The sequence below is a fragment of the Strix aluco genome, chromosome 8 (assembly GCF_031877795.1).
Source record: "Strix aluco isolate bStrAlu1 chromosome 8, bStrAlu1.hap1, whole genome shotgun sequence".
NCBI classification, from domain to species: domain Eukaryota; kingdom Metazoa; phylum Chordata; class Aves; order Strigiformes; family Strigidae; genus Strix; species Strix aluco.
The window spans coordinates 31,843,827-31,871,451 of NC_133938.1; the positions used below are offsets into that span (position 1 = coordinate 31,843,827).

At 39.6% G+C, this 27,625-nt stretch overlaps 1 protein-coding gene across 2 annotated transcripts in view; it reads left to right on the forward strand.

Annotated features, from left to right (window-relative positions):
• COP1 (COP1 E3 ubiquitin ligase) overlaps positions 1–27,625 on the forward strand; it is a 129,745-nt gene that overhangs the window by 13,208 nt on the left and 88,912 nt on the right. For both annotated transcript variants that reach the window (XM_074833032.1, XM_074833033.1), the window contains exons 6-11: positions 1,416–1,484; positions 11,921–11,980; positions 13,878–13,954; positions 18,950–19,007; positions 22,644–22,758; positions 26,300–26,435. In XM_074833032.1, coding sequence (XP_074689133.1) covers positions 1,416–1,484; positions 11,921–11,980; positions 13,878–13,954; positions 18,950–19,007; positions 22,644–22,758; positions 26,300–26,435 — 515 coding nt within the window. The remainder of the gene's footprint in view (positions 1–1,415; positions 1,485–11,920; positions 11,981–13,877; positions 13,955–18,949; positions 19,008–22,643; positions 22,759–26,299; positions 26,436–27,625) is intronic.

Consider the following 27,625-nt stretch of genomic DNA (forward strand, 5'->3'; position numbering starts at 1 on the left):
CCATGCTGTTGGTCTCAAGTGACCATTTTCCAGTTATGAGAGCCAGACCTTCTAAATTAAACTGGATTACAACATTTGGCCTAGTGAACTTTGGGTAGAAGGCTGAATTTCTGTGGTGCTTTGAAACAGGTGAGGAAAAGCTGTATTGGGAATGGCTTATCTTATTCGCTCTTGCAGAATCAATATTTACACAACTTGTGGTTCTGATGGAAGGAAAGTAACCCAAAAATACATTTACTGACTACTAGCAAAACTGTTATGTTACCTTATTGCATGGGGATTTGTACATAATGTTTTTATTGTTTCAGTGAAGGTATGGTGGGAGTACAGTTTCTAACTTCAGAGTAAAACCCCTTTTATTGTTTTTTTCTCAAGCCTTTTTGTGTTTGTGACAAATCTGAAACAAAGAAGGCACAGAACTGAGTGTATGGGTGCTTGTGAGCAGGAATATCTTTTAAGGATACTAAGCCTTAAAAAACAAAACCAAAACCACACCTGATGCTTAATGATTAAAAACACTTTTCCTTTCTAGCTTTACTTGCTTCACTTTCATTATCATTACAGTGGTGGGGGGCAGGAAGAAAATATTCGTAGAAAAGTCTTGCATCCTAATCTCTTTACTTTTCCTGTCCCATCTGCCTTTAATGCTGCTTGCTTCTATGTCTTGATCCTTTTTGAGTGTATGTTCACAGTCCTTTAATAATAAATATTTTAGTAAGTTAAGAAAGTAATGCTGGGATAGGATTAGGGTTCTACTAATGCTGGAATACAGGTTTTATTTTTCTTTCCTCTTGTGCTTCTCTTATCTTGCCCTGTCAAGATTTTGGCCAATTCGGGTGAAAATATTAAGCTTATGGCTGATGTAAATGACCTGTTATGGAAAGATTGGAAAGGGATGTTTCAGTTACATCAGTGATTTTATTGTTGTTTTCCACTGTGGAGAAATCTCCAGCAGTAATCTCTTTACATAAACACAACTGTTAATTTTGTGGGGAGATGTTTTTTATATAAATACTTCATGCTTTAGTATGTTAATCACAAAGTGGATGCTAATGATCTTCCAGGGTAGAAGATGAGTCTGTGAGGAACCTGTATTCTAAAACCAATTTCAGATGCAGTAGCCAAAAAAATGAAAAGCATTTTACCTTATCAGTAAGTCTTCAGTAATACACAAACAAGAGCTGTTACAATGATTTCTGCCTTCATGTAAAGGCTTGTTGTGAGCCAAACAAAACCTTAAAATGTGAGGCAAAGTAAAACAACCATTCTTAAAACTGCCGTAATAAGCTACTTTCTCTTCCTCATCTCTAAATGAAAGCTGTTTGTGCTAAGTGTAGATTTCTGTGTATAAAATGAATGCTTGTTTCTCTAAATGTATATGGAAGAGTCACACTTGGTTATTTACTGTGTTACAGGAGTCCCATGCTGCCCAATTGCAGATCCTTATGGAATTTCTCAAAGTTGCCAGGAGAAACAAACGAGAGGTAACTTGCTTTGTGTTTCAGTGGGTGAGGTGTTGCCTGCTGCTTTCTACCAGTTCACTTCTATTTAAGTGATGTGTTAGCCTGGCATTATCTCTGCAAAGAAGGCAGCAAGGTGTGTTTGGGGAAATCCTAGGCAGAGGACGTGGGTCTTAAGAAAAATTAATCTCTTTATATTTAGCAGCTTCAATTTTTAATCACTTGCCTTTTTGTTTCACACTGGTGAAGGATGTGGGAAGATAGAGCTTCCTTGCTGTAAATGTACATCAAATTCTTGAAACAAGAGGTTTTTTTGTGATGGGAAAACTGAAAGGTGGGGAAGGAGTGAAATTGTTGTCACTCTCAAATTTTTTTATTTTAGTGTATCAAATGCCATGGTTAATGCTGTGTCATAAAAGAATGAATATTCTGTGCACTTTCCTTGTTTGTCTCCAAAATGAGTGTCTCAAGGAATGTGAGAGGGTTCCATAATCACATACATGGTTTTTCATGGTTTGGGACTTTGCATTGCATGACATTATAAATGCTTAAACCCTAACACCAGAAATATCCCAGAAACCTAAAAAAATGGTCATGAAAGCAGCAGAAGGACAAGCTTTCTTGGAGGTCATGGCTTCTGATAAAAGATGTGAACACAAGACCCAACAGTGTGATTGTAAGGTCAGACTTGAACCATGTAAAGGCGATGGGTGTAAGAAGCCTTGTCCAGAATGCATTGAGGGACTGCTTATGGAGTCATCCCAAAGCAAGTTCTTTAGAGTCTGTCCACCAACAGATATCCATGGCCTTCTGACCAGAACCAACGAGGTTAATGGAGAAGAACTAACTAAAGGGGAAAACTGAGTCCAAGATCAAGTTGCATTTGTAGAGTATAAGAACTTCTAGTCTAGGCATAGTAAGTGATGAGAATACTGATTATTAGGATACCTGAATATCAAAGGAAAATGTGAGAGCCAAGATCTTCTCTAATGTACTAGACGTATTAATGAAGACAAAATGGCATGCTTCCACTTCTGATTCTGTTCAATATCAAGCATACTATTTGTCTGATCTTTCAGGGTTGGAAAAAACTAGAGAAATACGTATTACTGTATTTTTTGCTTAAACACTAAAGACACAAGCGTTGCCAAAAACCATTGAGGTATCTTTTGACTTTCGCTTTTTGAATGCCGGTAGAAGTTATTTTGTGGTGTCTTAGTCTACAAAAGCCTCTCAAATCTTCAGAATATCTACTTTAATTTTCTTGTATTCATAATATTTAGCATTATGCAGAGAATTTCAGAAGCTTGACCCATCTTCACTGCACAACTAAGGCAGGCTCTGGCCATTGTCCGTCGGCACTCGTTAAACACCTTCCATCAGGATTTGGTGCAGCTTGAGGGACCATTAAGATATGGGGGAAGTTTCCTGATAATGCTGCCTTTGTCTAGGAGAGGTGAGTTGAGAAGTAGGTGCTTCAGGAGGTTCATGCGCAGCTTAGCTAGGGTGCTCTTCCTCAAGTAATCCTGTGGTGATTCAAGCGCAGGGGTGTCTGGGGCAGTACCCTAAAGTCAGTGATAACTTAGTTTCAACCAAGGGAGGAACAACTCTCACAGAAGGAGGGGCTGTCGATACCTACTTTAGTTTGCATGTGCCAAATGAGAAGGATAAAGGGAACGGAAATTGCATAGCTTCTGCTTTTTAACATCCCGTAGCACAGTGTTCCACCACTGACTGTTATCAGCACCTGGGAAACCTTTCCCAACTTATCTGCATCTGCCATTGGCTTCAGTGATAACGTACAAGGATAGCATCTCTTTTAAGGCTAAAGAAACTTAATTTTGTCTGCAGGTCTTCTGAATACAGCTTTGGGAACATCCTGAAGCCACTTGGGACACACAGCTTATTTCAGATCCTCTCTGTCCCTGCTTATGTGTTCCCTGTGTTGCCAAGACTTCCTCTGATGTTACTTCTTACCACCCTCTATATTCCAATGTGAGATGCAGACTGTCGCATCTCAAAAGACTTTGATGCAGGCCTGTCGGTTCTGTCCTTGCCATAGTAGTTAATGTCTGGCCTTGCCATTTATTTTGAGGGAAATGACTTGTCAGACTTGCTGCTAGCAGTCTTTCTTTTCACTTGATAAGTGTAAGAAAGATGAGAACCAGTGGGTAGAAGCATGGAAAATACAGACCAATCAGTAGGATAATTTTAGAAAGATATCAAAATCTGTCTTCAGCAATCAAGCTGTACCCATGGAGTAAATTAAGCCAGTTAATGTTTCCTTTCTAGTAAGTCCCAAGGTCCTCCCTGCAGCTGGTGGAGTTTAAGTACTCCTTTCTGGAGGGAGTTTTCTGTGTGGATAATAGAGGAGCTACTACTTGGGAAAGGGCATGGATTATGCTGGTGGTGAAAGTGTATCCAAACTGCAGAAAGCCTGAGATGCTAGTTTGGAAGCTGAGAAGCGGGGGTTGAAGTGGCCTTATTAATAATGCAGTAAAACAGAGGAAGGTATCAGAGCTTCAAAGTTTACTGTTTCTTTTGATGCTGTAATAGGTGACTGTTTAAGAAATAAGGATGGGACGCAAGGAACATGCATGGACCCTGGAACACTTCTGCGACGTATTATGTATGGCTATGAGTCATAACCAGGCTTTATTATGGGGAAGAACAGCACCTTTTTTCCTTTCCTAATTCAGACCTAGTAAATTCATCTAGTAAAGATGACTGCAGAGTAATTGCAATGTCACTCAGTTAAGCCATAGCTGTAACATGTTCTTAATAAAGTTTCTTTTGTGTATGACTGAGTGCTTGTTTCAAATTTTTGACTTAAATGCTTAAAGGAATGTAATATTGCCTGGTAACTTTGTTTGCTAATATGACTCTTTGAATATTATTTATTGCATGATTTTATTAACATGTTTTATTGCATACTGCAAGTTCTCACATAGAGACTAGGTACTTAGTTAATACAGATATTGCCTTAGAGTTAGTATACCTGTATAATATTTCATAACGTGTTCAGAGCATAGTGGGTACATGTAACCCTCCTTGCTTACTTCACTCAAGTTTTGTGGGTTTTTTCTCTTGCCTTCATGAAATGGCGACTTCTGAGCTTATTGGAAGGGGGTTCATAACTAGAAGAAAACTATAGACTTCAGAATTCAGAATATTGCTGTAGTCAAGTATTTTGACAAATGCCTCTTTCTTGCACTTTCATAATTTCTCTAGAAGATAAATGTGAGGTTCAGCACCTGCAGAAGCTTCTATTAGAAATTCTGTTTTGATGTGTTCATAACTTTTCAAAACATTGATCTTTCAAGCTGAAATTTACTGCATGTTTTTTGCACAAAGGTATTAGCAAGTCCTTTTTCTTCTAAGTTATATATTTTGTTTTCTTTTTGACCTATGGCAATGTGTCAAAAGCAAATCCTTAGCAATAGTACAAGAAAAAAAAAACTTTGAAAAAATTGAAAACAAATGTCTAAAGCTTGAAAATACTTTTTCAACAAAGTAACAGATAGTTCTGGAGAGGAGCAATGTACCATAATACCCACAATAGTTGGTTGTCTCTAAGGCAAACTTAAGGAAAGGCACACAGCTGTGCTCTGTGTACACAGTTAATTAAATGCATGCTCTCCAATTTTTTTTTTTTGATCCAGCAGTCTCTTCCATTAAAATCAAGGATCCAAGGAGTCTGGAAGGTCAAGTTTAATGATTAAACACTTTTCTTTATTCCTATTTTCAAGGGGAACAAAATGCAACAACCTGTAACTTAAAAGGCATCTTTTCATGCCAGAGTTTTAATGCCGTTAGCTGTGTTGCTGAAGTGCTAAGGCTTGGACAACAGGCCCAAGCCAGGGTTGACCTATAGATGAATCCTGTATATTTTATAATTGATAACCATTGAGCTAGTAGGTATTGTACTAAGTTATAACAACCACTTATGCTGATGTAAAAAGCGCTAAAGTGTTAAAGTATTGAAGCCTGAACAACAGGCCCCAAGCTGAAGCTGCTAACTTAGTATGTAGTCATTAACTTAGTGTGTAAGCTCACTAGTGAAAGATGCAGCTTAGACAGAATATAATCAGTAGTGAGGATGAAATGCTGAGAGAATGTATCCAACTTTCCTTTCTCAGCCTTGTTCAAGGATGGGACGCAAGGATGTTGTTCAAGGCTGAGAACCCAAGTGTTCGGCCTTGTTAGAAACTCCCTTGGTCTCCCCGCCTCGAGCCCTGGCCAGGCTTTGGGTGGAATCCAACAGGAGAATGAAACCAGAAATCTTCTGCTCAAAACAAAGGTGCCAGCTATTCTGGCTTGCTGATCTCTAGTATATAAGGCTGGACCCGCTCACAGCGACTTTGGAAGCCTCACCTACGGGTGGAGGCACCGCGTAGCACTTCCCACTTGCCGGGACAGGCTCTCCAAATCCTCGCTGCAACCGGGGCTGCCCAGCGTCTGCGGGTCTGGATGTTGGTAACATATGCAAGTGGTGATGGATCTTTCTTAATCACTGTTCTCCCTCTCATGTAGTAATGATTTGATGCATTACCGTGTATTTTCCTATTTGTTGCTTTAGGTACATTATTCTGCCTTTTCTTACTGCATGGTTTTTTTTTATTACTCTGTTACATTATTTGGTTATCCCTAGTAAAATACACCTACTCTTTTCACTCTGGTGTCTGAGTTTAATTGGTATCCTTAATCAGCAAACAGTTGCATAAATACCTGCAAGTTTAACTTTGTTTACTTTTAAATGATCACATGTTCTTTCCTCTTGAACACTTTGTGAGAGTTGATCATATCAGTTAATACAAAAAATTCTTCCCAGTTTTATATTCATCACTTCAAAAAGAGGCCTTACTAATTGTCTTGTCAGGATTTGAATGTCACCAAATAAAGTTAGATAATTTGTCCTAAAACATCGTTGGCTTAGCTACCTGATGGACAGTGTTTGCTATTTCTGTGAAGTAGCACCATTGCTTACTGAAGGACAGTACTGAGCTTGAAGATCAGTATCAGAAATCAAGTTCAACATATAGGTGATATTTCCTAGATGCATTCATGTTTCTCTTGGCAGCTGTCACTTCATTTTTATGTTTTGTGGGCTTTCTCTTTCTAATAATGTCACATTAAGTCTCTTATGTCTAACAAATAAGACCTCTTTCATGTCTGCTAATGCATGGGGGCTCTTTTTAGCGAGTAAACATCCTGGGACAGGGAAGTAATCCTGAAATGCCTCAGGTTTGTGGCACTGAGTGCCTGCTCAGCATTTCAGAATCATCATCATTCTTTTCAGCCTCAAATGCATGTATCTATCCAGCTGTCTTCACTTACTCCATATTGTGAGCATGTTAAAGACTAAAAATAAGAGGAGTTAGTAGTTATTGTGGGATAATTGCAGGGAATTATAAGCATGAATTCTCCAGGGGTGTCATTACCTTGTGTTAATCACTTCATCTGTCAAGTCTTATTGTTCTGCACATACACACATGGATGAACTAATGAGTAAGCAAGAGGAGGTGACAGAACTAGAAATCAGTCATGCTCTTATGTTGTCATATAGTCTTGATTACATTCCAGGACTCCTGAGGTGAATTTATAGCTATAGTAATCTCTTTCCTATCCACTGCACTTAAATAACTGGTATTTTAAATCTATTTGCATTTCTAAGCTACTCAATGAGAGACGTGAGCTCTGACTGCAGTGATAATAAGCCAAGGATACAGCTAGTGTGTGAGCAGCAAGCTAGAGATTATCGTATAAACATCAGTGTATAATAGCTGACTCTGCTTACTGACTGGAGAGGTCTTTCCAAAGAAAAAGAAGGGGCAGCCTAGTACTAGGAGCTAAGTAGCATGTACAGTGATTTATTAAACTCTAAGACAATTAATCTAAATGTTTAGACAGCTTTGTTCCCTGCCCCAGATATCTTTCCCTTGTGACACTTTTCTATCAGACCCTATCATAAGCCTTTGAAGCATTACTCCTGCAACCCAAACTGGATGATTTAAATGAGGGAGAAGAAAATTCAAGATACGAAACACATTTTTGATCAGCCAGGCATCTCCTTCCTCCTACCTTTAGGGAATTCTGTGTGTTAACCAGGATGTTGTTCTCAAACCTTTCTGTTAGCTCTTCCCCAGTTAAGAGGAAACACTTACCAGTTGGAGGGAGGTATTGATCATCAAAAATAAATATTCCCTGCAGGTAAATGTGTTATAGATGGATTGCCCCTGTGTCTGAAAGGCTTGGATGCCACATTTCACCAATGAAAGTAACTTGCAGAGGCTCAGGTGTTCTTGTCTTCATACAGAAATAAACCTTGCACCTTTTTCCACTTGTGCAAAGATGTAATGCTGAAGTGTTATGTCAAAATAAGTGAGATTTGCAATTAATTTAAAAGTCTAAAATCTCTCTAAACTCCAGAGATTACTTCCTTGCCGTAGTTTCCCTGTATGTTATAATAGGCTCTGTATCTGAAGCAAAAATGGGAGGAAAACCTAGAGACAGACAAGACTTCCAACTGGTTTCCAGAGAGAGAAATTGATCTTACTTGCTGTAGAGTTGTTGCTGAGGTATTACGTTCTATGGGAAGAAATTCATTTCACTGGTTACCTTTAGGAGAGGTTCAGCTGTGATACTTAAGTTTACACTGTTAGAGCAGTAGTTGATGGAAGAACAAGAAGTAGAAAGAGATCATGTTGGATGGATGAAGTTGTGGGGTAGAATGAAGGGATTATCTACAAAGGCTACCTGATTTATCCTCCTCAGCTGGACAGATGATACTTTTTATCCTGTCCTGGTTGGTGCAATGGCAACATGTATCTGGGAAAACAGATGCTCCCTCTGCTAATAGTCTCATCTGTTTTGTCTTGATCCACAGTGTATATTGTGATGAATGCATGAGAGGTTTGGACCGGAGCCTTGAAGGTGTGTGATTGAACATAATGTGACTTGTGAGTTTTCAGAAGTGTGAATCTAGATGCTCTGTTTAAGCCGCTCGGTGGAATAGTGTTGGTAATTTTGCAGTATTTCTGTAGGAAATAACTTCTGTTCTTTGTATGTGCTTTTTCTAAACTGGAAAGACAGTTGGTCAAGGGTGTATGACTCCTTCCCTCATGTGTTTTTCTAGACAGTTTTAGGCAGTTTCTGCGGCACTGGAAGGCTCTGCTGAGCTTTTAGGTTTTTGCAAACATTTAGAACTGGCACCAGGAGACCCAGTCAGGACTGCTTGTTGCCTGTGCTGTACAAACACAAAAGATGAAGTCACCGCCTCCTGAGGGGCCCTCGGTCCAGGAAAAACAGGAAGCCCAAGAATGAAACCTCAGCACTGTGCCCAGCTACACTTGATAGTAGATAGCCAACTGAGATCAAACTGACCATGACCTGGTGTTTAGCATTGTGTAAATTCAAATTAATATTTCCACCCAAGAGTCTTATGTGGAAATTCAGTAGTATGGCGGGGTGTCTCTGAGCAACTCTAACCAGGGGATTTCCCTTCATCCACATAGTCCAGGGCTGAGAGTTGTCTTTGAAGAACTCTTTATATGTGTGTCTTAAGTCTCAGACATAAACTGGAGGGTTTTGTGGGGGACTGCCTGGTGAGTGTGAACGGGGTTTGGATCTGAAATGTTGCCTAAAAATAATATGAGAGCCTGCATTTCCTGCTGTGGTAGCTTCTTGACTTGAATGTCTGAAATGCCTTTTCCAGAGATTATAAGAAACATAGGCTATTCTGAGGTTGTCATTTTTATTTTGTATGTATGCATTTGTGTAACGTGGGACCAGAATGTTATGTACCTACTTATTGTAGTTCATTCAGTGGAGTTGAAATGATAAGGTTTAACTGCTGAATTGAAGTTTTCTCCTTGTCTACATCGGCCTTTTCAGTTCTGGGAAAGCATCTGTGTCTGAGAAGAGAGTTTATAGTATATGCTTCTATTTTAGCATACATTTCAGTGTTCGTTCTATGTGTTTTTGCTGACTTAAACTGAAGCTTGACAGGCGTGATTCTGCCCATCACTGGGACAGGACTTGGCTTGCTTTCTGTGAAACATAGTGAAAATCAAATTAAGGGCCCATAAATCTGGATATACTGCAAGGACTATAATTCATTTAGCTTTTCTTAAATGTCCCTCAATGACTGGCAATTATAAATCAGTAGTCTTATTTTTCAAAGTTTAATTGGAATGAATGTGGATTGATTTAAGGTCTCTGATAGATTAAAGCTAAACCATGAAACGCTTGAGCCAACCTACCAAAAAAAAAGTCTCAATGTGGACATTAGTAACTCATTTGATGCTGATGGTATGAGAATACTTTTCCTAAAATAAGCATGAAACACACTTGCCTAGGTTTTAGACTTGCTGCTATTGGGTAAGTTTATGGTAGGTTCAAATTGTTTGCCGTAATGTAATTAAAAGGAAGAATTAGTAAGTGAAGTCCCAGATTGTGTACTTCTGGCTCTGTGCAATAGTTAATAAAAGCTGGCCAATAAAAGATCTCTGCTCTTGTTCCTATAAAAAGGTATTCTGTTTGTGATGGCAACAACTGTCAATTATTTTTCAGTTGTCCAGTTGGCTGTGAGCCAGTACACTGTAGAATAGCTGATTTCCTTGCTGTAGTTCTGGATCTTCTAAGTGTTTTTGTAACTTCTTTTTAAATGGGACTTAAAGTGGGGGGACTAATGGTATTTGCCAGCTAGAGCTGAGTACAGGCAGGACCCGTGCTGTGCATGTGTCACTTAACTTCACCACTAATCTTGGAGCTATAGCACCACCTGCTATTCTTGCTGTAGGTTTTGCAAGTGAAAATGGAATTATCTGTTGTGGTGTAGTGGTTTGCAAATTATCTGTGGCAGTCTAGTTTTAAACCATTAAACTTGTGCTGTCTGTGACTCAAATGAAATATAAACTGAAACCTTCCGAGTGGAGAGATTAGGATATAAATACAACGTCATCTCATTCCAAGGAAGAAGCCGTGTTAGAAATAGGTATGGACCCAGCAGTCATTCCTTCTCCTGTCTTCAGGGACAGAAACTCTTTTTTAATTTACCTTTTCAACATTAAAATAGTAGATTATTTAATGCAGAGCACACGGATACTTGGAATGGTGATCAATAGTGGGGATTTAAGTGGTGAGTGTGTTTTTGTTTAAGCAAAACTTTCTTCCACTTACAGGATCAAGCTTAAGAACTCGAGTGAATAAGTCTTTGGGAGTAGCTTGCCAAACATTCTTGGGAATATGACATACAAAGTAATACGTCTTGCAATGCTAGTAACTTTGGATTTGGGCAATTTGATATCACCTTGTAAATTCAAAATGACAAAAATTTAGCTTTTAGAGAATGTGTTGTGCTTAGTAAGCTTTCAGTGGACTTGCCAACTTGATAACAGCTTCTGATGACAGGTCACAGTGCTAGTTGTCTGTAGATTTTCACTGTGAGTTGAGGAGTCAGGTGGGCTTCTAGTTCTCAATGTATTCATTAGGCTTGTGTGTCTTAGTGACTTGCATTGGAGCTGAGTTTTTGTCTGTTTAGGTGCGAGCTCCAAGTCTGGACCTAGAGAAGTGCATGTGTTTGTCCTGCAAGGCTGGGCATAGGCTCTGGTGGGTGTTTGGATGGGACATGTCTGCTGAATGAGGGTGGGAGTTAGAGCTGGTAAGTAGATGATGCTCCTGCTTAGTGGTAAACAATTGTCAAGTTTGTGGCTTCCACTTGCTAGTGATGAATGAAGCCAGGTTGCAGGCTGACTGAAAAGTAATTGAAAAACCTGAAAAATATGAAGTGTGACACAAAGAATGGAAAGGGGATGTTGGCTGGTGAGAGGGGAAGTCACCTTCTGACCCTTTCAGGAGTAGCCCTCAAATTGACTGGAGTTTATGGTGCAATCCAAGGTAAGTATCACACCTTTGAAAGAAGAGCCATGTGGCGCTTGCTTGGTGCCAGGAGCAAATCTCTCCATGGTCATAATAGGTGGGTTTTTTGCCAATCCAAGAATTTTATCAGTAAGCTTAAATTGTCACATGGCAGGTTAACTGCTAGCAAGAGAAATACTCTTAATAACTTTTAGCAAAACATTTTGTCTGTTGTTGAAGGGTGAAATGATCACTGTCTTTCATGGGTTTTTTGCTAATTATGTTCAGTGTTTGTAAACCAGTTATAAATACCTTGCATGAAAGATATTGGAGGAGCATAATAGTTATGTGGGGGTGTCTGTGATTGATATCAGAGTACCTCACTCTTATTTTGCACTGTTTCACAATAACAACTTTGTCTGGAATGTGGTTTGTGTGCACACTTATGTTAATCTATGCATCTGGACTTCCTGCCTAGTGACTTTCGAATCATGTAGCATGCCAGTTAAGATAGTGCAGGTTCCTTTCTAAAAAGATTGTAATTTATCTTGTTGGTGTGCAGTGCAAATTGATTTAGACTTCTCCCATTCTCTTATCCACAGCAATTGGAGCAGATCCAGAAGGAGCTAAGTGTTCTGGAAGAAGATATTAAACGAGTAGAGGTGAGGTGCCCAGACATTGTTCTGACTCTAGCAATTTTTCATTTTCATCAAGCTGTCTGCCTTGCTATGGGACTGCTGTGTTAAATTTATGGCATTTGAGTCAGTAATGGGAAAATGAACAGATGATGCTCTTTCTTTAATTTGTTCATTTAGTTGATGTGTGCAAGTTGCAGGTTGGTAAGAGGGGACTTCATTGAAACCTAGCTGTTATATAGTTGTATCTTGCAATTTCTTTGTGTTGGTAGTAAGTTATTTTAAAATAATTGCTAGAAATCAACAGGCAGTATATTGATCATAACTTATGATTTTTGTATGTTGCACTGTTCTGGCTATTTGCACAGGCTGTTTAAATCTTAGCAGCATGTCACTCTTAAAATGCAGAGGCATTGGGGGGGTGCATAAGAGCTGTAATGCAGAGACTGGGTAGGAACAGAACCAGCTCCTGCTGCATGTCAAAAGAGAAGCAATCTGCTGCCTTCTGATACAATTCTCTTAATTCCTTAATGATGGAAATCTCTTGATATTTTTGCTAGGAATTATTTTCCAAGTATTTGTAAACCCATCAGCTCAAATCCATCTGTCCTTACTTAGTCCTTAAGTTCCTCCTTGATCCTTTTCTCTAATTCTAGCGTTTGGATCTTGGAGTAGGAAACTGATGTTTCAGGAATGCATCAGACTGCCACCTCTTAAAATAGCATTCCCTTAAAGCTTCGTGGGAATCAGTTTGCAGGTCTGCTTTTCTCTGCTAAGCTCGAGCAGTCAGCACAGGCTCCCAAACACTGCCCAAAAGCCTTTTAGATTTCTTCACTTCCAATTTATACGCCTGCTGATGAATTATCAAAATATAAATAGAACTGACAACTGCAGGAACTTCAGCTGATAGCTACGCAAATTGTAACTTGGTAGATAACAGCATTTTTCAGACCCATTTCCCTAAATGTTTCTCAGCTCTTGGGAAATAAATATACCTTAGCATGTTTCCTCGAGACTGGTAAAATAGGTCTTCAGATCTAGGAGAAGCTATTCCCAAAGCTGCGGGATCCCTCGAAGAATATCTAGCTACCTGCTTTTCTGCTCTTTAATCAGTCACTTCAGTGGACTGCAGCTGGGGTATGTAACTGGTGTGTGATAGTGACCTTGGTTCTGACCTCTAAAGCCTGGGATCTCTCTTGTCACAGATATCTTACTTGCTACCTAACAACTAATGGGCACCTAGTGGGAATTTGAAAAGCACCAGTAATGTCCTGGAATGCTTTACCCCCCTAACTAATGAGCTGCAGCATCCTGCATAGCTTCCATTTCTCAAACAGATGAAAAGTACAGTCTCATACTGGGTACACAGCAGCAGTTTATTCTGGCAGTGACAAAGCCAAGTTCATGTGCAAGGTTTCTCTTGTGCACTTGCCCCATGGAAGACTGATAGATCCTCTTTTAAGTCTGGGGCATGATACCACCTTTGCCCTGTGGTCCTGTGGCTGTTCTTGTCATGACCCATATCCAGCGTTACTTCCCAGCTGCAAAGGCTATTAGATAAGTTTGCATGTATCTCAAATGCAGTTACAGTTTGCTTGTTCTGCCATGTTTAAGGGAAGTGCTGGTTTAGAGACGACTGGATGGTAACAAAATCCATTGTTTTTTGAGTATGAACTTCCTCTTTTGGGGCAAAAAGCACTGCAGTTGTTGGATTTCTGAAACTCAGTTGGAATGATAAGTGAAAAAGCTAAAATCAGTGTTTCTTCAGGTATAGTAAAGACTTCTGGATGAGAGATGAATAAATGTAGATACAGTTGGTTATCTGCTTGGAAAAACAAAAAATTAACTGTGTGAACATCATATGTTAGATGGTGCCTACTATTCATGTTTGTCAGCTTTGCAGTAACATGGCTTTCTGTTTCAGGAGATGAGTGGCTTGTACTCCCCAGTCAGTGAGGACAGTACGGTGCCACAGTTTGAGGCTCCCTCACCTTCACACAGGTATGGAGCTTGCAACTCAGGACTTGGATTTCAGGCTGTACATATTGCACTGGACTTGCTGGTCCTCTCTGTGCCATGCCCAAAACGCAAGCAAAACTAGTTTTTGCATGCCATACAACATTTCCCTGTTCCATTTTTGATTGATACAAACTTTATGTGAACAAAGCAGTGAAGAAAGCCATCTGAGTCTGCAGCTGGATGAAAAGTCTGCTCTAAACCAGGTGCTGTAGAAAGCTGATGGTTTTAAATGTAGTGTGGATTAGTTAACTTGAGTCATAAGCCTTTGTTATAGTATGAAATATTACTGTTAAATACATGCTACCTCTTCTGAACGTTAAGCAGTTCTGCTTGGCATGTGAAAGGTCTTAAATTTGTATGATATTGGTGTCCTCTGGCTTCCCTACTCAGCATGAATGGCTAAAGCTATGGGCTCATAGGATCCAAATTTAAAATATACAGCCTATTGATTCTGTTTATCTGCTGTCTGTTCTGATTTAATGAAATGCCTTTCGAATAACATATTTTCCATGTGGATTTTTGTCTGGAATGTTGCATAGTCTGGTTTCTTGATGATAAAATTGCAGATGCTTCTTGTGTCCAAGTTGCATTGCCAGGGTTTGAAGTGCTCTCCTTCTTTATAGCTGTGTTTTTCGGTTGTAAGAAAGCTCTGATTTTACCGGGTCAAGTTATGTTACTAAATGGTCATCTCTCCTACCTCTTAATCATAGAGTTCTCTAAACTGTTGACTTCTGTTTTAAAACTGTACTGGTACCTTTTCTGCAATTAGCAGCTCTAAACCTAATAGTCTGGAAGTAAGAAAAAACTATCAGATTTCCTCCCCTACAGAGATTTAGATACAGTGCTCTGGTAAGGAGCCTAGCGATATTGGCTGGGATTTCTTACCAAGATGCTATTTCTGGACACTGAGACCAGAATCTCTCATATTTCTATGAAGCTCTAGCTGGCCCTGAGGGAAAGGACAGGAATATGGCCAAGATGGATGGGAACAGTGGTTGTTATTTCACTCTTCACTGCTTGTTTAATTTTTTGGGTGCAGGTGCATTTTTTGAAGTGGGTTATTGCTGTTTTGCCAAGAAGCAGTTTTGTGAAGCTGATTAGATTCTTGTCAGGTTCTACTAGTTTTCTGGTTATTGGCTATTAAATAGATTGCTTGTTGTTTGCTTTGTGATACTGCTGCTTGGGGAAAACTTGAGCTCTGGTTGGCCTGTATTTGTTACATGTTGAACACCTTCAGGCCTAGAAACCTTTTTTTTTTTGCAGAAGATTGTACTTACAAGTAGAAATGAATCTCTATTACTGGAGCCAAGCTAATAAACAAGCTCCCGAAGAACACTTATCTGTTGAAAGCTGGACTAACATTTTAAGACCAAGAGTTTTGGTGAAAGAGTTGGGGGAGGGAATCTGCCCCAAGAACTATGTTTGTTTCAGTCTACGGAGAATTTCTTATTCCTTTATGCTTGTTTATTGCACATCCTATGGTCAATCATTCTTAGTTCTTTCTTTTGAACATATAAGGTAGTGTCCAAAATATTTTTGTGACTTTGGATTGACATGCTTCACCTGAGGTCTGCTGGGAGATGGTGGTGGGTTAGACCATGGTGGGTGCAGAGACCGTGGGCTCTTTTTCTTGCCCAGTCTTCTTATGGTTCCATCTTGGCTGTGTCTTGAGATTTTGTTTTTCCTCTGCTACAATATGACAGGTGTGATACAATAGTATATTTAGCAGTTTCCTAGGGTATGTGGGGTTGCCTTTTTCTCTCATCTTGAGAAGACTCCTCTTCTGTTTCTCAGCGACATTCCTGCATTAAGAGGTAGTCTTGAGTGGCCAAAGAGAAAGCAGTACATGAAGGAAGTGTCTGAACAGGCATTGGTTCCTGCTGGACTCTTGTAACTTCTGTCCGCACCCTAATCTGACAGTTCTGTGTAATTCAAGTGTTTGAATCACCAGAACTCAGATTCCAGAAAGGTCTCCTGCTTGAAATTAATTTTCTTTTCAACATTAAATGTAAGGTTTGGGCAGTATCTCAAAAACTGTAACTTTGATTCCTCCTTGGAAAGAACGCTGCAGAACAGCTGATAGGAGCTTTAAAATATGCTGGGTTTTTTTCCAGCTCTGTTAACTGAAATGTTTAATGTCTAAAGTGCATTTTAGAGATGCTGTGAACCACTAAGAATGAAATACAAATATAGTTTGAGATGGTTTCACTTCCGTGTTAAAATGTTATTAAACTTGCAGAGACTTTTTAACTTATCAGTGAATTAAAATGGTGTATTTAAATTGGAATATAACTTGTTAACATGCTTAACACCCTGCTAATGAAGTATAATTGTATAAAATTTTACTAATGTGTCTTACAGTACAAGGTTATCATAGACCCATGCTGAGATGAAGAAAATCTCTTTAGCCTTTGAATTTAAAGTTGAAGAAAATAGAGTTCTTTGGAATTTGGTTTTATCTGGTCTCTAGTGACTTGCCCTTATTCATCTACTTCCTCTAAATCACAGGCTTGCTTCATTAATTCTGTTTCTTGTCATTGTTTGTAGCTTCACCCCCCCTTAACATCTTCAAAATGTGAAATTACTATGCCTCCCCCCCTTCCTTCATAAGTTCTTTAGCAAAAAACGAAGTATGGCTATCGTGTTCGATGCATTCTCAGCTTCAAGAAACACATGTTTTCTCTTATGCTTGTACAGGGTATGATGAAATATTAAATTGGGTAATAGCACAGCACTTGTTTACAGCGCTGCAGATTGCTGGGCTTGTATACTAATAGAGAACAAGAGGGGAAGAATAAGGGAAAAGAACAAATAGTTCTGTGTAGCGTTTTTCTGAACAGGCGCGTATGCTATTTTTGCTACCAGTAAATGGTGCAAACAGGAGGTACAAATAAGCAACTTATCTGTGACTGCATATTCAGGAGTAATAGCAATAACAAACTATCACTCTAATAGGAGTTTCTGGGGAAAGATTCTGATCTAAAAATTAGTTGCCTGGTAACTCTGATTCAGTTATTGAAAGCCTGATCTCCTTCCCCTCCATTTGTTCTAATTACCCCCTCCCACCCCCGTAAGGATATAACAAATGGGATTTATAATCTGCAGGTTGCTGCGTTTTGGTTGTTGTTCCAGACTTTTAAATATGTTGTGTTAGTGTAGTTGAATTTCCTAATTGAACCTAATGCTACAGCTTTTTAAAAAGAATTCAGAGGGACTTTTGTAATTTTCTGATTATTTGCATCCTGTTTTTAAAAGGGAAAACATTCAAACATATGACAGTTAACTCAGCTACAGGCACTGCACAGAAATGACTTTGAATTTGTATTCTGGTTAGGGAGATGACGTCTGCACTCTTGAAGGCTTTACATCACCAGACAACCTGCAGCAAAACGAGACCAGACGCTCTAAGTCTGTGTGTTTTGCTGTTAATTGCCACTGTACCTGTCTCAGAGTACTTTCTCATCATTTTCCAGCCGAGCGTCTTGTTCATGCTGTTCCTGGCAGGATCTGCTGTACGTGTTTCATTATTTCGTGTGGCCACATTCTAATTTAAAGTTCATTGTCCCTGACCATGCCTGAAACAGCTTTGCTGTTTTCTCCCTTGCAATAGCCCGCAGCAAATAATGATTTTTATCCCTCAGATTTTCTTGGTTTGCAGCTTTTGTCTTGCCTGTTAACAGAAGCCAAATCAATCTCATCTTACAAGTTAACCGCTAATGAGACTTTAAAATCATCTCTCATCTTCTGTTTCTACTTCTTTCCACCTCCAGGGGAGCTTTAAAACATTCAGAGAAATATTTAAGCACTAGTACCACTATTTCATCCTTCTAGACTTACAGGTGCCCTGACTGGCATTTTGGCCAAACCACTTGCTTTATGACCAAGAACGTCAAGTCTGTGCATCAGTTCTGGCAACTGTTACATAAACATCAGTAGGTACAATCATCTTTTACAAAGCCAGGACCTATAGCAGTGTTCTGGCAGCTTTTTAAAGAAATCTTTAGCTTTCCCAAGCAATGCTTAAATCTAAGATTACCTCATAAGTAAGACTAACGAACCCAGATAGTTTCTCTTCTGTCCAAGCCAAATGACATAGCAGAAGCAAGTAAGTTATAAAGATTCTTAGAAACAAATCACGGTGATGTCTGTAACGTGTTCTTCATTTTTAATAAAATGGTATTCTTGTGTACTAATCTTTATTTGTCCTAAAAGTATTTTAAATTTGAGTGTTAAGGGTGCTTAAATCTGGCTCTGGTGTCTTATTGTGAGAGCTAAATATTTTGCCCATATGTGCAAGAATGCCGAACCACCTGTTTTCTGCTTATATCAGTAGATCCTTTTGCAGTTTTGAAAGTTTAAATTTCTTGAGTTTGCATATATATGCTATGTTTTGAAAACAGCAATTTAAGGTATGTTGTGTCATTGTAGATACTATATAGCTATATTTGGTGTAGCATTTTCTAATAATAGTAATCCTGGCTGTCAGTATCTTTTTAGTTTATCGCTGTATTTCATTACTTGTGTCTGTTTTGTGTGTCCAGAAATGTCTGGAATACTAGCGTGTCTGTCTTAAGCAGATTTCTCTAGCTTTTCTCTTCACAGTGCTGTTTCAAATGCCATGGCATTAAACTTTTTTTTTAAAAAAAACCCAATGGTAGCATGTTATTTTCAAAATGTCTTATCCTGCATATTTCATACAGAAGATATGCTTTTGCATTCTAATAAGAAATTATTAGATTGCTCTACACATAATTGTGTGTGACAGCATTCTGCTCTAGGAGATCCCTGTATTTAAAAAAAAAAAATAAATCCTTCCCAAACCCCCAAACAAAAAATAACCTTGTGTTTGCTGTCAATAAAATGAATTTCAAAGGCAAGTGTGCTGCAGGATGCGAAGGGGGGAATAGCAAACAGATTAAAAATGATAAAGGATGGTTGCACAGTGATTTAAGCAGACTGTTTCTTTTGGTTTTGCAGTAGTATTATTGACTCCACGGAGTATAGCCAGCCGCCAGGCTTCAGTGGCAGTTCTCAGGTAAGGTAATACATGTGTTGGTGTACAGGGGGGATGGGAGAGTGAATGTGGAGGTTGGGCAGAGATTAGGCACAACTCTGTTCATCTCCAGGGTGCTGGTCAACTCAAGTCTTGCAAATGCTTTTAATGGGTTATATGGGCAAACTGGAGCCAAGACTACAGCTTTAGTAACAATTGTGCGTGATTGTCAGTGTCCATGCTGATGCCATCAAAGAAATCTGGTGTAATATATTTAGACATCTGACTTTATTCCCAAAGCTGACTCTTCCAGGGAAGAGGGGATATTTTTTGCTCTTCATCTCTTCTTCTAAGTAGGCAGCATTTGGGAAGCAAGGTAAATCCCTGACCCTTTGCATTGACTTAAATAACTTTGGATCAAAGGTTGACTTCAAAACAAGAAACATTGATTCTCCAAACATACAGCCGTTGTAGTTTGTCCTTGTTTAGCTCCTTACAAACTGTATTATAAGTTCACATAGAGGGTAGAAAGTAAGATATACAGTGAAGCGTTTGGCAGGCAGCCTCCAAACTGTGTGATCCTCAGGGTCTCCTGACTGCCGAACAGCACTGCCATAGTCTTGCAGTTCAGAGTGATTCAGCTGGGCTGGGAAGATGACACTGGTATCTAGCTCACAGTCTCAAAAAGGTTAAACAGTTTTGATTTAGACAGATGGACTGTTGGTTACATGCCAGCTCGTGCCTTTGGTGCTCTCTGGTGGTGGTGGACTATCTGTGGCACACAGTAGTATCAAATTGGTAAATTAATAGGTAGATGTGCTGTTGGATCGGTCTTGATTGTATAGCTGATGTAAAGAAAAAACGTGTGACTTTTGGGCTGATGCACATATATGTGTGCGTGCAGGTTTTTTGGTTTGCAGCTGTATAACTAACTGGCAATTAGAAAATTCCATCTATTAGTCTGGGAAAATCCTTGTTGCTCCTGATACTGTGGTCTTGGGAGTTTTTTGCTTGAACAAAGAACTGTAGCTCTACCTAACTTCAGAGGGCAGGTGAAATATGGGTGGAGATCTTAGGTTCAAGACTCTGATACAGTACAGTGTGTTTGTTCTCCACTCGTATTGCTTGTCTCAGTACTTTTCTTTCTATCTAGACAAAATTAATAGCAATACTGCCAGTAAGCATACAAAACAAACAACCTAGACTTTCTAGTCATTCTGTATGACAGCCTACTTGTGTGAGAATAATCTTTTTTTGTCCTCAAATGCAATTTTTTTATCAAGAGTGCATGATCTGTACTCTCTAGTACAAATTTTTGAATTAAACTTTAATATATGCTTGGATGGGAAGTTGAAAGAGAACTCTGGAAGTTAAACACTTCATTCAAATGTAGTCTAATTTCAGCAAGACTTCGCCATAAAAATAGTGTTAAGAATATAAATTCAGTTTTATGCTTTTTTTTTTTCTAATTGTCATTCATGGTAAAAATCATAGATTGGGCACTGCTGGTGGTAAGAAGCAATGTTAGGGTGGACATCACAGCCTGCTTTTACAATATATAATTACTTTGTGCGTTGCTCACAAACATGTTATTAGGGAAGAATTTATATACCACAAAGCTACAGGACAGTTTTCTTCCAGAAGCTGAACTTGACAATTAAATAGTGGACAAGTCACATAGGCCCTGGGGAATTCTGCAGGTAGTGTTTAGTGTCAGTACCTTTCTTTTTTGCTAGAAAAAAGGAGCTTGTGTGTAGCTATGAATCTTTTCCACAGTTGTTAGCAGACTCTTTAGGGCACCTGATGGAGCTCAGACAGTAAAATCACTATTGATAACGGAACAATCCGAACTAATGTCCTCAGCTAGGACAACCATAGTAGTTTTAGCAGTTGAATAAAAATTGCTTGAGTATGTTTGCTTTCTCTCTTTTCCCTTATTTTTTCTTCCTCCTGTTTCCCAGCACTGTTTAACAAGTAGCCAGGGAGCACACTTCATAGCAACTGAGTAAATGTCTTGGTAAAACATGAGGAGTTTAAAATGCTTAGCTGGGGAGGGCGTGATGAAGACAGGTTAATGCAGATGGAATCCCAGCACAGCTGGGTTGCCATGTGCCAGCCTGAGACCTGCTCTGGGGGATCTTCCTCTGGAGCCCCAGATGGTAATTGCACAGCAGGCAAATACCATGGCTGTGATTCCATCTCAGTGTGGACTGGGCTCATCTGGCAGATCAGACTTGGGTGTGGGCTCATGTCACAGGCAGCTCATTGTTACTTGAGACTGAAGTGATTGCTCTTTGATGCTTGAAGTTGTCTTGAGCTCTAATCACTCCTGATGTGCTGAGAGAGGCTGGAGCCCTTGCAGGCTGGTGCACAACATTAACAGGAAGATGCTATAAAGGTGTTCTGTTAAGCATTTCTTAAAGCTGTGAAATTTTAGAAAACTGTAGTTAAAAGATGTTGATATAGGAGTACTTTCCAGTGTTCTAGTTGTGTGTTGAGACTGGAGTTGCTTTCAAGATGAAACAAGCTGCGTAGGTGTTGCCAACGTGCAAGTGTGAGTCATGATGTCAATGTATAGCCAGGGCCCTTGTGCGGGAAGCGGCGTCTGGAGGTTTCATTGCTTGGGGTTTGCTTTTTCCAAAAATGTTAGATAACTCTTCATACAGGTATAAGCAGAATTTGATTGGGCTCTAAACTTAGTTTGCTGTTGTTGGCTTGCATGATGGCTGTAACGAGGGCAGCCTGTTCTCTTGCGTGGATTGCGGGGGAGTTGTACACAGAGTGGGTTTTGTTAGTGCCATTGAGTGGCATTATGGGCCTTGTATGTGGTCAGAGACATTGTTTGTTAGGAGCTTGGTGGTTCTCAAATCTTTTAAAATTTCCCCATTAGCTTTCAGTATGCGATAAGTGAGACTTCTTAAATATACACTAAAGCAAGGTGCTCTTCATGCTTCTTGTGTAGTAGAGGAATTTGTTCCTTTTCCTTACAAGTGATTAAAACAAGAAGTACTATATTTTCTGTTTTGCTTCATGAGGACAGTTTACTTCTGCAGTTTCAATCCTTTGTTTCTACCTCTCACTATTACTGCTTGGGTAGGTTGGGAAAAGCTTTAATGTGAGTTTCATGGACTTCGTTTCAATTAACCTTTGAACTTCATGGTGTCTTCTGCTTCTATCCTTATTTGGTTAGCTTTATGGAGAGTTACTGAGTTGCTTCAGAAGAAATAATTCAGTAACTAACTCTTTAAAATAAACACCTCCTTCTGTTTTTAACAAGCTGTCTGCCAGGGATCGAGGAAGTATTTGTTGTACTGTTTGATTTGTGAAGATGGAAGCCTGGTATCTTTGGCCTCTGCCATCTATGTGTATAAATGCAAGACGTGACTCCCCAAGGGTTGCTGCTGTCTGTCCTGTGTGTGAGGCCAGAATCGATACATTTGCAAAGGTTCAGGAAACAAGAACTGTCTAAAAGCAGCTGTACTTGTTTGTCAAGTTAAAGGGTGCAGCATAGAACCCTAAGCATAACTGTTGACAGTGGCAAGATCTTCACTTATTGTCATTTTACGCTTCTAACCCTTCACATATAATGTATAAATTGTTTATAATTTGGTAAAATTTGTTGGAGTGAAACCCGTGCCTGGCTTTACCTTTCTGAAATACTCTCTTTTCTCCATTCAGACCAAAAAGCAGCCGTGGTATAACAGCACACTAGCCTCACGACGCAAGCGCCTCACAGCTCACTTTGAGGACCTAGAGCAGTGCTATTTTTCCACCAGGATGACACGTGTCTCAGGTGAGTTCCACTTGTGTGGTGTTCAGCTTCTGACATAAGTTACCTCTTACAGTGCCTAGTCCTCAGAAAAGACTTGCTCTTGAGAAAGCAGCTTTCGCTTCTTCCTTGCATGGGAATGTTGCTATACATATTTATGTGTTATTCAAACCATCCTGTTTTGATTTTTCTTGACCAATCTTCCAAGTTGCTAAATTTGGAAAATTTAATCCTGTCACTTTGGAAGGGCGCATGTATTACTTTGTAATCCCGTACTGTGAAGGGTATAACCCACAATAAACAATTTCACTGATGCTCATTCTGAAGATGTAAATGTCTGAAAGCAGTGGTTGTGTTGTCTTTCCACTAGATGTGGTATGAACACAGTAGTTAAAAACATTGCTGTTGAAATACTACAGAGGTATAAACATAAATTGATAAATTCTCCTGTATTTAGCATACAATAGGACACTTGGAGGTTTTCCTTTATGTTGTGTAGATTGAGTCTTGGTCCTCAAATGGTTTGGAGCATAGAGAAGCTGTGTGCAGCAGTGTTGTTGTCCCATGGGGCACACCTTAGATTTAAGGATTGTTTTGTAGCATTAGAAGCTGTTTTCACAATTGCCTAGATTGCCTCATTCATAATTGAGTAACAGCTTGACAGCAGCTAGAGTAATTGTTACCTAGTGGATGGATGGTTCTTAATTACGTGACAAGGTTCTCTTAAGAAACAAATGGGTCAAATGAATGTGTTTTGAGGGCGAGGAGGGTTGCTCTGCAGCCCCTTCTGGGGAGGAAACCACCTTTGGGGAAAAAAGTTTCAGGCAATGGGCTGTGGCAGGCAAGAATTTTGCAGCACCAAGCTGCGAGCTGCAGCTCATAGGAAGAGTGAGAGACTGCAGCGAGGAGCGTGAGCAGCCAGCCCTCAGGGGATGGGAGAAACCTTCTAGGGACAAGAGGGAACTAGGTGGAGGTTGCTGCAGCAGAATATCTTCACTTGTAGTCTTAGGAGGCAAAGACCAACCTCCCAGGACAGAGATCAACAAGAGAGGAAGGGTAGAAACCCCGTGGCTTTTTTTTCTCCATGTAGTTTAGTTTAAGTTTTATTCACTTTTGAAATAAATAAAAATGAAGCTTGATTATTCTTTTTTTAATTTTAAAAAAAATTGCTTTAAGTTTAAAGGCTGCAACATGTTTTAGGGGAGCTCACTCTTGAATATGTCTACATCTTCTGCCTACTTTAGAGCAGTGACTGACTCAGTTCTCATCATGCACAGCAAAACAATTTTAACAAGGAGTGCAGCACGTTGAGAGGGTGCTTCAGTTGCTGGAAGATGGGAGAAACGGGTTGTATGGGACCAGCTTCCTGTGAAGTACTAGCAAGTGCTTCGCAAAATACAGTACTTCAGATCACACCGAGATGTTTTCATGCTGTGCTATCTTAGTGATGCATAACTGTGTTTATGTTAAAATAATACTTATTAACCAAGGATAACAAATGGGGCTCTTCCCAGCATTCCTTTGTAGAAGACATTTTTCTTCATAATTGGAACTATAAATATGAATGTGGTGAAACTGTTTTTGTATTCATATGTCAGCTGCACCAAGAGCAGAGGATTTGCAAGTGCAGGTTTTTCTCTAAATAAAGGATAACCTGTGATACTTGATTAAGTTTTCTTCTCTTAAGTCAGTCTTGCTTTTTGACACATTTTAGATAGGATTTAATGTGGATTTAAAGCTTTTTGCAAGAAGTGTCTATGACTGTTCTAGTAGGGAGTGGAGACATAATATAACTGTAATTATGAAATGGCCTTGCACTTTGACAGAGAAAATGTCTTGAGAAATAACATTCGGTTTTCCAGACACAGATGCAGAATAAATTATAGGAGGACTGTGTACTTGATCTCTAAATGAGGGAAACGGAAGAGTAGCGGCTATTTGTTCCTATCATGGTGTCAAAGGAGGAAACAGTCTTTGAAAAACACTGACTGATGTTTACGTGCTGCTTCTTGAGCTGTTTCCTGTAGTGGTCAGGCGCTGACGATTTTAATTTGGAGCAGCGCTTTGTTCATCTTCCCCTTTTTGATTCATCTGACACGGGTAATGTATATGCTAGTACCCTTAAACATGCTAATTACTAGCCCTCACTGTTCGTTTATATGATCAAACATTAAATAGCATAAGGGACACTTCAGAATGCCTTACAAGTGTAGAGCAAGATAATAATTTTTGATGGCAAGGAATTACCAGGGTGAAGAAAGTAATTATTCTCTCTGTTTTCCCACAAGAAATCACAGCTGTATTTTGCTTTCATAGATCAATCTGTTCCTTTTTTTTCATCCCAGTATTTCCAAAGCTTTCTAATAAGTGGAGCTTTGCCATTTCCTTATGCTGCTGATAAAAAAAACCCAGATAAGGATAACTTAACTAGTGGGTGGAAATTGATCTTGGCCATATGAGCAAGTCATATGAATGATTTCTGTGCTGCTGCAGTGGATGCTGTGGTTTAACAGGAGACAAGGTGTGCAGTGCCTGTAAACTGAGGTGCTGTGTGTTAGTGCTGTGAGAGCAGCGATAGCTGTAGTTCCCTTACATTGTATTGGTGCAAAAAGACAAAGCGAAGGTGGGAGCACTAGAGGAGGGAAGGGAGAACTTCTGCAAATTCTGGGGGTTATTACAAAGCCTGAAGGCTCTACCTAATGTTTGATTGCAGATATGTCATTGTACTAGCAACCCTGACTTGCCCGTGTGGCATCGCTGTAAGTTAGGAATTTTTCCTTATTTAAGAAATACTAAATTTTAAAATGGTTGAAATAAAACTCTGTTCATACTAAGAAAAGTTGGGGCTACTGAGGAATTGGGGAATGACTTTCAACTATCTACGCTGCAGTTTAGTTTTAACTTTCGTAGTAAACTGTTCCATTTCCCACAGAATATTTATCATCATTATTCAAGCTGGCTCAGTTTCACCTTGTCTGCTGAAGGTCATAATTTTCACAAAACAGGGAGTCTTCTGGTTTCATGCGTGTCTTGCTTCTCCAGCCCTGAAACAACTCTCCCTTAGCTCTGTTGCTGTTGGAGTAACAAGACAAATATTTTTGACTAAAAGTATTTTGAATGTAATTGACACCAAATGTAGGCATGTTATAACAGAAGTATAGAGAAAGGAATATATTTTCACCTCCTTAGAAAACTAGATGCGTTCTTCACAGTGCATTTTGATATGCTTAAGGGTTTTCTGTTAATAATCTATATGACCCATGGGCTCTGAGTTTGAATAAAATGAGTTTACCAGGCAAGCTGTAGTTGTGATCTCTAGGCAGATTCTCAGCACATTAGGTTCACCCAGGGTTGCAGTGGAAGGACTTAATTTGTGCTCTGAAGAAATCATACTGCCTTCAGGGAATGCTAGAGGTGAGAGAAAACCTGGTTTTGACCAAGTATCCTCCCCAGATTACATGAGTCACATGAAGACATACATCTTGATTTTTTTTTTTCTTTGCTGTTGAGTTTGTTTATCATCTTACTCAGTTTCTGACTTCCCAATGCTGCTGCCTCTCCCTAGATGACAGCAGAACCACAAGCCAGCTGGATGAGTTTCAGGAGTGTCTATCCAAGTTCACGCGCTACAATTCTGTCCGACCCCTGGCAACGCTGTCATATGCTAGTGACCTCTACAATGGCTCCAGCATAGTATCCAGGTAAGACATACTGCGGCTCTGACGGTGTATCTCATGCTGATACAGGCTGCTGAGGCTGAGTTAATAACTCATATTAAACAGGTTGTGTACATGTATAACACTTTGCAGTCGCTTCCCCAAAATAGTTTTGCAGATGTGTGATTATCATTGATCTGCGAAGGCACTGAGGTTCCATGGTAGTACCTTTTATTTCCCCTTGGTGTTGGTCAAGACTGAATGCAGAACCTTTGAGGTGCCAGTGAGTGTCTGCAGCTGTTTTGATAAAGCACAAAGCCTGTTGTAGGCTCAGTCCTTTTCATGTTAGTATATTTGTGTTGTCAGTGATGCAGTTCTAGCATTTTAAGAAACATCCATCTTGCTTGGTGTTTATAGTTTTAAGAATCTGCGGTGGTTTTAAATATTGTTGATGGATCCAGTTGTTATGGCAAATATTAAAAAGCTGAGTTGTTTTTAACTGTGACTGCTTGAATTCTTGAGTGTTGGAAACTCTGTTTACAATGCTAGACACTAGTGAGGGGGTGGTTGTGGTAAAGCCAAGTCGACAGCTCTGTTCTTGCCAACAACAACTCTGTATCCCCTGTTGTACGGGATGGTCATGTCCTGTGCACTGCTGCTGAAGCTCATCTGAGCCTCCTGTGGACCAGTTTGGACACTTAACTGGTGAAATGCTATTGACTATTTTTCAACAGAATTAGCTTCTTGTAGTTTAGCTTTATGAACCATCTCCCTTAAGGATCAGGCTTTAAGAACACATGGGATAGGAAGAGGCTGGGACCACCCGATAGCCCTAACCTTAAACTGGTTTCAGCAGCTGTGGAAGTATACCCTGGGGGATTTAATTAGTCTGTGGTAGCTTGTTTGGAGCTGGTTGTAGTGGAAAAAATGATGCAACATGCTAACTGGGAAATCTGTTCTGCATGGCATATATGCAAGACCCATTAGCTTCTTATGGACGCATTTCACAAATTTAAGTGTGTTGGTTCACAGCAACCTTTTGAGGGAGAGAAGTAGTATTATCACTTCATATATAGGGAGCAGGAGATCCAAAGTGACCATACTTGAGGTCTTGAAAGAAACATTACAATGACATGTTGAATTGAACTTGGGTTTTCTGAGTCTTGATCTAATGCCTTATGAAGGGGCCATTCAGACAGTGACAGAACAGCTTGAATGTTTGTTGAAAGAGCCCA